Source organism: Anastrepha ludens, chromosome 3 (assembly GCF_028408465.1).
Source record: "Anastrepha ludens isolate Willacy chromosome 3, idAnaLude1.1, whole genome shotgun sequence".
In the NCBI taxonomy this organism is placed as follows: Eukaryota; Metazoa; Arthropoda; class Insecta; order Diptera; family Tephritidae; genus Anastrepha; species Anastrepha ludens.
This window is the reverse complement of record NC_071499.1, coordinates 99,841,016-99,849,838: the sequence shown is the minus strand read 5'-3', so window position 1 is coordinate 99,849,838 and position 8,823 is coordinate 99,841,016. Positions and strand designations below refer to the sequence as shown.

The 8,823-nt window shown below is 39.3% G+C and overlaps 1 protein-coding gene across 1 annotated transcript in view; it reads left to right on the top strand.

Moving 5' to 3' along the window:
* The first annotated feature begins 871 nt into the window (after positions 1 to 871).
* LOC128858603 (protein unc-119 homolog) overlaps positions 872 to 8,823 on the top strand; it is a 29,812-nt gene continuing 21,860 nt past the window's right edge. The window contains exon 1 of the mRNA XM_054095006.1: positions 872 to 1,464. Coding sequence (XP_053950981.1) covers positions 1,064 to 1,464 — 401 coding nt within the window. The 5' untranslated portion in view covers positions 872 to 1,063. The remainder of the gene's footprint in view (positions 1,465 to 8,823) is intronic.

Here is an 8,823-nt window from a genome sequence, read left to right as displayed (position 1 = left end):
TGAGGCATAAGGCCGTATTTTCGTGTCTTCGCCTGTAACTAAGATATGACGGGGTTGCTACGCTCGTCATCTCCCTAAAGAGGATGCTTTTGCGGTGTTATTATTATTATTATTGACTGTTTATCACGGCTCGGCATATGGGTACTATTGCATTGCGCTTGTAATGAGCTGGCAGCAACAATATCCTCTGTGTTATCGATAATTATTATTACGAATGTAAGGAGAAACATCAAAATAAAAACTAAATGTAAAGGATGCCAGCAAAGAAAACAGGTCTGTAAACATAATTCTAATAAAATTTTTGTTAAATATTATTAATTATGTATTAATTTTACAGAAAAAAGCGTGTGTTCGTAAGCATTTTGTCCTCTGATTACTTATTATAAAATGTAATATATAATATCCCATGCGCATTGCTGCCATAATTTTTTGCAACCTCAGTCAATGTCGCATACGAATTTCCTCCAACTGTTTATTACTAGCAGCCAATTAATTGCGCAATTGAATTAGTTATTCCTTCTCCTTGTATTTTCTTCATATCATTTATAATAATTAAAAAAACCAAAAACACCGAAATATTCCACCAAAATAATTTCTATGGAGAGAAACCTCTCAAAGCATTATTGACAGTTGATTGTCAATTTTGCAGGTAATCTGGCATATGTGAACGGGTAGATTAATTTGGTGGATTTATAGGTGATTAATGCATATGTGAATATATACTTTCACACCGAATTCGGAAGACGTAACCATGTACTCTATCATCCTTGACGTACCTCTACAAAAATTTCGGAATGCACTTAGTTATCGATAACCACATAATACTTGAATGTACGTACATATGGCTATGAAATATATATATATATGTATGCCTATAAAATAAATTGAAAGTAAAATCAATTGTACTGTTATCCAAAATTTGTGAAGTAAACAATATCCGATGATAATTATTGATCAGTTAAGTTAAATATCAAATTTGATAAATTTAATAGTTTGAAAAAAGCTTTGGGCTTTTTTCTCAACCTTATAAAGTGTGAACACATATCTCAATAATATTTGTAAAATGAGTGTCGTTGGCAAACAACTTAATTCTTTACAATCCAATAATGACATTAACGGAAAAGATGTAAGAGAAACAAGTACCAAAACATCAATGTTGGGAAAGTTTATATCACCAAATGATGTTCTTAATTTAAACGAAATAACAGAGAATTATTTATGTTCTATCAACGACAACATATACGATATTGATTTTACCCGTTTTAAAATACGTGACTTGGATTCGGGTGCAATATTGTTTGAAATAGCTAAGCCAAGTGATCGATTTTCTCCTAGTTTAGAAGACAAATTGATTGAGGCAGCTGATGGAATGTCCATTGAAGATTCAGTAGATGTGAATGCTGGTCGATATGTTCGATATCAATTTACCCCAGCTTTTCTCGAATTAAAGAATGTTGGGGCAACGTAAGTATATACATATTCACTTTTACGATTAGATTGATATCTTTGGGTAAAGAAATTAAGAGCTTACTGTAATTAACTCTCTATCAAAAATATTGGGGAAACTTTCCTCTATTGCCAAATAAAGGTTAACAATTTAGTATAATGTAACCTGCTTTGAAAAGGAATGTTTAAAGGGGGTGGGGGGGATAGACATCTTAAAACTGAAAAACGCACCCTCCGGAGGCTTATAGTTTTTAAGTAATTATATGTTAAAGTTGTGTAACTTCGCGAAAAGTTGGTGTTACCATACACCTGAAATAAAAACGAAGTTCGTATGCAGATACATATGTATGTTCAGTGGAGGGTTGATTGTAAATTAAAATTGAAAACATTTTTGAACATATAAGCATAGAAAAAAGCGTTGGAGGAGGAAATTTAAAAGAAAAACAGTGCGGTTGTCTGAATTATGTTATGGACGTATTTAAGGCTGGAGTTTAGAACAGTGCCGATCTTGGAATTTCTGGCAAACTATAATGTTTTTTTTAATGAAACTTGGTGGAGATGTTAGTGAGGTGTTAAGGAACACTCTTTATAACTTTAAATTAATCGGGAAATAATAATTTTTTAATTATTTACATTCAAAATGCCCTTGGGAACATCAGTATAATTTGCCACATTACACTCTATATTTTTTAACATTTCACTATAAATCACCAAATATACACTCACACGCGTGTTTTTACCGATTTTTATGCTAATATTTTAATTATATCTATTAAAATTAAATGCAAATACATTTGCCTATGCAATCACATTCCAATTTTAAGCGCGAATAAGAAGAAGATTGGAATGCCAACAGTATGGTGTTGCCGGATGCCTGCAAATGAAAACAAAAAATAAGTTCTTAAGTTTAGTCTTAATCATGGGGGTCGGGGTTATTGTGCCTCCTTATTACATACACGCATATGACGTTTTAATTTTGGGTTCAATGGTTTTAACACAGAAAGGAGTTTTACGCAAAAATACTGTGGATTGCGTAGCCGGAGTTGGACTGATGAGGGTTATTTTTTTGAAGCGCGGCCGAAGGCCGCCCACGCAAAAAGGAGTTCTACGCAAAAATACTGTGGATTGCGTAGCCGGAGTTGGACTGATGAGGGTTATTTTTTTGAAGCGCGGCCGAAGGCCGCCCACGCGAAAGGGAGTTCTACGCAAAAATACTGTGGATTGCGTAGACGGAGTTGGACTGATGAGGGTTATTTTTTTGAAGCGCGGCCGAAGGCCGCCCACGCGAAAAGGAGTTCTACGCAAAAATACTGTGGATTGCGTAGCCGGAGTTGGACTGATGAGGGTTATTTTTTTGAAGCGCGGCCGAAGGCCGCCCACGCGAAAAGGAGTTCTACGCAAAAATACTGTGGATTGCGTAGCCGGAGTTGGACTGATGAGGGTTATTTTTTTGAAGTGCGGCCGAAGGCCGCCCACGCGAAAAGGAGTTCTACGCAAAAATACTGTGGATTGCGTAGCCGGAGTTGGACTGATGAGGGTTATTTTTTTGAAGCGCGGCCGAAGGCCGCCTACGCGATAAAGAGTTCCACGCAAAAATACTGTGTTAATCAATTTAATTACTTTATTATTTTTTGTGATACGCTTAATATCATTGTTTTTAAGTTTAAATGAGTTGTATGTTTTTATTTTCAAATTCATTTCTCAACTTTAAATTACAGCAAAAAATACTGCAGTTTTACAATGAACCTTCCACTGAACATCCCTGCGTGCGAACTTCGTTTTCATTTCAGGTGTATGGCAACACCAACTTTTCGCTAAATTATAGAACTTTAACATTAAATTACTTAAAAACTATAAGCCTCCGGCAGGTTCTGTTTTCAGTTTTAAGATGAGGATACACCCCTCTATCACCCCCTTTTTACCGTTTTTTCCAAAGCGATCGGCACTATACTAAATTCTAGCCGTATTTAACTCATCGAAGCGTAAAAACAATGATATTAAAGGTATTACAAAAAATAATAAAGTAATTTAAAACCAAAAATTACGGTTTATAAGTATATTGGGCTGGAATTTAGAACAATGTATATTTTGGAATTTCTGGCAAACTATAATGTTTTTTTTAATGAAACTTGGTGGAGATGTTAGTGAGGTGTTAAGGAACACTCTTTATAACTTTAAATTATTCGGGAAATAATAATTTTTTAATTATTTACATTCAAAATGCCCTCGGGAACTTCACTATAATTTGCCACATTACACTCTATATTTTTTAACATTTCACTAAAATTCACCAAATATACACTCCCACGCGTGTTTTTACCGATTTTTATGCTAATATTCTAATTATATCTATTAAAATTAAATGCAAATTCATTTGCCTATGCAATCACATTCCAATTTTAAGCGCGAACAAGAAGAAGATTGGAATTACAACAGTATGGTGTTGCCGGATGCCTGCAAATGAAAACAAAAATTAAGTACTTGAGTTTAGTGTTAATGATGGGAATGGGGGTTATTGTGCCTGCTTACTACATACACGCATATGACGTTTTAATTTTGGGATCAATGGTTTTAACACGGAAAGGAGTTTTACGCAAAAATACTGAGCATTGCGTAGCCGGAGTTGGACTGATGAGGGTAATTTTTTTGAAGCGCGGCCGAAGGCCGCCCACGCGAAAAGGAGTTCTTCGCAAAAATGCTGTGCATTGCGTAGCCGGAGTTGGACTGATGAGGGTTATTTTTTTGAAGCGCGGCCGAAGGCCGCCCACGCGAAAAGGAGTTCTACGCAAAAATACGGTGGATTGCGTAGCCGGAGTTGGACTGATGAGGGTTATTTTTTTGAAGCGCGGCCGAAGGCCGCCCACGCGAAAAGGAGTTCTACGCAAAAATACTGTGCATTGCATAGCCGGAGTTGGACTGATGAGGGTTATTTTTTTGAAGCGCGGCCGAAGGCCGCCTACGCGATAAGGAGTTCTACGCAAAAATACTGTGTTAATTAATTTAATTTAATTTTAATTACTTTATTATTTTTTGTGATACGCTTAATATCATTGTTTTTAAGTTTAAATGAGTTGTATGTTTTTATTTTCAAAATTATTTCTCAACTTTAAATTACAGCAAAAAATACTGCAGTTTTACAATGAACCTTCCACTGAACATCCCTGCGTGCGAACTTCGTTTTCATTTCAGGTGTATGGCAACACCAACTTTTCGCTAAATTATAGAACTTTAACATTAAATTACTTAAAAACTATAAGCCTCCGGCAGGTTCTGTTTTCAGTTTTAAGATGGGGATACACCCCTCTATCACCCCCTTTTTACCGTTTTTTCCAAAGCGATATACATTATACTAAATTCTAGCCGTATATTGTATTGCTTCGATCAGTTTTACAAACGGGTCCTCATGCTTTTTATAAAAAGATTTTCTCCACAAAAATTCGATTACCATGTCTGCAAAACAAATAGGGTGGTTAAAAAACTTGTTTCCTTTCAAAAAAATTACCCTCATCAGTCCATCTCCGGCTACGCAATCCACAGTATTTTTGCGTAGAACTCCTAAGGAGGCACAATAACCCGCATCCCCGCCATTAACACTAAACTGAAATACAGGCGTCCCTGTTGTTGTTGTAGCAGCATAAACATTCCACATACTTACATACAGGGAATGCTGCTGGAGTGACAGTCCTTGGCCGGATATAAATCCGGGTCGTTTCAGTAACGTAGAACCGACTGTTGGGGAAACTGAAAACTAAGATAAAGATTGTTCCTTAACACCTCCCTAACATCTCCACCAAGTTTCATTAATTAAGACATTATATTTTGCCAAACATTGCCCAATTTACATTATTGCGAATCCCAGCCAAGAGTTATAAAAGCGAATAGGGGGGTCTTTTAAATTTTAAAATTAAACCCACACTCTTAGAAAAATTACAATTTTCAAGTTATTTTATTTCAAATATATTTGTTATTTTAACAAGCTGAGTTGCTGCCAGACATCTTAAAAATAAAAACAATGTAAAACTCTAGAAAATACTAAAAGGATTATGTATGTTTTATTATATATAGGTATATATTAAATAATTCTTTTGTATTAAAATATGTTTGAGTATATGCATTTTGAGTTTATGGATATGGATTTGATAGCTATATCTAGATAAATATCAAAACATAATTTTTTGATTTTTTTTCCAAAGTTTTACTATGTATATATTAATATTTAATATATGTATATATTGTTACGAATTTCATTACATTAAAATAATAATAATTCCTCTGAGCTCGATCACTGGTCGTTAAATAAAAGTCACAAACTAATGGCAACAAAACTTCATTTTTTTGTTTTGACATATCTTAATGCTTTAACTTTTTAATCAATTTTGCACCCCGGGCGAGTCCCAAATTTGTAGGATAATTAGAAACACCTTCAAATTCAATATGTTTATTTCCGCGTTATGCACATACATACATATGTGATTAGTTTGAATGCTCTCACCCGTCTTTTGTTTGTTTGTTAACAGTAATAGAAGCTCCGCCAGTGAAGGGCATATCACCGGTCATCTTCGTCTAGCTCATCTAAAGTTAGGCCCAGGAAACATGCTGTTTCGACGGGTTGGGTTCAGAGGCAGAGGGGTGTTAGATGAGACGGTTTTAGAGGGCATGTGAAAAGGTGGTTAGTGTCGAACAGGGTGCCTTCACATGCCGGACACATGTTTAGTATGTCGGGGGCGATTCTGGATAAGTAGGAGTTTAACCCCCTATAGTATCCAGAACGTAGTTGTGCCAGTGTTACACGTGTCTCACGAGGAAGCTGGAGCTCTTCATCTGCTATAGGTGGTGGTTGGACTCCGATTACGGCATTTACAGGACGGGAGCTCAAGAAGGTGGTGACGGTCTCCCGGTGAATGGCGTTTATTGACTGTCTAAACACGTATCTCACGAGGAAGCTGGAGCTCTTCATCTGCTATAGATGGTGGTTGGACTCCGATAACGGCATTTACAGGACGGGAGCTTAAGATGGTGGTGACGATCTCCCGGTGAATATCGTTTATTGACTGTCTAAACACTGTCAGGTCCAGTAGATTTCGGTCAGTTTTGTCCTGGATTTCGTCGGCCTAGTTTAAGAGGTGTCTCCTGACGTGCCTGGGAGGCGGCTCAGGCTCAAGCAGGTGTCTGTAGGGGTGAAACCTGCGGTAACATTCTAGCTGAAACTGCTTGCTGAGCAGTTTGTTATGCTCCATTACTGGAAGCATTTGTGCCTCGTTGTGAAGGTGTTGAACAGTGGATATCAGGAGGTAACCGGTCGCTGTCCGAATGGCAGTATTTTGGCATGTCTGTAGCTTTATCCACTGCGTGTTACTAGTTCCAGGCGACCAGAGAAGCGCAGCATAGTTCAGAACCGGCCGACCAATTGCCTTAAATGTCGATAGCAACAGTTCTTTTTCTAGTGGCAATTGCGGTTGTGTGCGCTGAGAAGTAGAGCAAACTGTCGAAGGTTACACCCAAAATTTTGGGGTTGTTTACCGTTGGAATTGGTGGGTCGTCGACTTTTACCTTAAGGAACAGCTTGACCTCCTTTGTCCAGGTGGTAAACAGGGGCGCCGTGGACTTAGTGGGGGAAAGTTTGAGATTCCTCGTAGTGAAAAAGCGAGAAATATCGGTGAGGTAGAAGTTCACTTTGGAACACAGGCCATCGATGTCATTGCCCGACGCCATTATCGTACAGTCGTCAGCGTATGAGACCAGAGAGACTTCCACTGGTGGTTGGGGAAGCTTCGAGATGTAGAAGTTGAACAGCAAGGGAGAAAGGACACCACCCTGCTCTACACCTTGCTTAATCTTCCTCTGCTTTGATGTTTGACCGCTCAGGTAGTTTGCGGACCACCTCTTCAGCACTGGCGGAAGTGTCGACGGATAATTATCATCTAGTAGCGTGGAATGGCTGACTGTGTCGAAAGCGTTCTTCGGGTCCAACGCTACTAGGACAATCCTGTCGCAGGGGCGGTTTTGGTTACGCCCGCGGTTTATCTGGGCGTTTATGACTGTGAGTGCAGTGGTGGTGTTATGCACTCGTCGGAAGCCGAGCTGATGTGGGGCTGGGGCCAGGTGTTTCGTGAAGAGTGTGAGTAGGAGGGCTTTAAGTGTCTTCACTACTGGGGAAAGGAGAGTTATCGGACGAAAAGATTCCCCTTGGTTGGCGGGTTTCCCAGGTTTCAGTAGTGGGACCACTCCACTTGTCAGGGATGATGAGAGTGGCCAAGGACAGGAGAAATCCTACTCCCAATGGTCCCAGGTGCTTCAGCATCAGCGCGTTTAGTCCGGCAGGGCCAATGGCTTTTGATGTTTTAGATATATTGATGGACCCCTGAACCTCATCACCGAAGAAAGCAAGTGGCGCACTGTCGTTCGTCAGTTTGTGCAGTCTTCTGGTAGCACGACGCTTGGATCTGTCGGCCGGAGGGTGCAGTATAAAAAGTCGGCTAAAGTAGGGAAATGAGGACGAATGTCCTTAAACTTTCCAGCTGGAATGAAGCGAGCCGCAGCAGCTGTGAGCGGAATGCGCGTTCGCCTGCGCGCATCGGTGGGGATAGGAAAAGCGGCGAAGGTGGCTTCTGTGAATTCCGTGAAGCCGGCCCAATTAGCTTTTTTAAAGTTAAAATAGGACCGGTGATTCGCGGAAACAAAGTCGGCAAGTCTCTCAATCGAGACGATAGTGGGCAAGTGGTCTGATGCAAGCGATATCATAGGTCGCCACGTTATGCTATTTATCAGACCCGCACTAGCTATTGTTAGATCAGGCGAGCTGCTGCAATTGCCAACTACCCTGGTTGGAGCTTCGTCGTTCACAGTGCTGAATGTCGAATCGTCTATTTGCTCTGCCAATTGCTGTCCCCTACGATCGTTTGGCAGGCTTGAGTGCCAAAGATCGTGATGCGCATTGAAGTCACCTACAACCAATCGGTTTTCACCTCTGATGAGCGCACCTATATCAGGGTGATATCCTGCCGCATTCCCGCTATTCCGACGTATTAAGCGAAACAAAATCGGCAATAACGAAAAGTTAACTCCAATATTCACCTCAGGTATACAAAAACTACAAATTTTGCCAACAAAAACTGGTTGAAGCCTAACTGTTGTGGATCTTTACATGAAACAAGGTTCCTCCTATGGTAAGAACTACAAAGGCACAACTACGATGGCTTTAACACCGAAATGAACCCGCAAACTTCTTAGGAGCAAACCAAATTCCCCTTTTCCACAGTAAAAATTGAAGAAATGGAAAATGTTGCAGCCATCAAATCGAAAGATATTCTAAAAGCGCTACATCTGAAGCATTAAACATGAAAAAAAACACTTTTGAATATGTTTCGCAAAGAACTT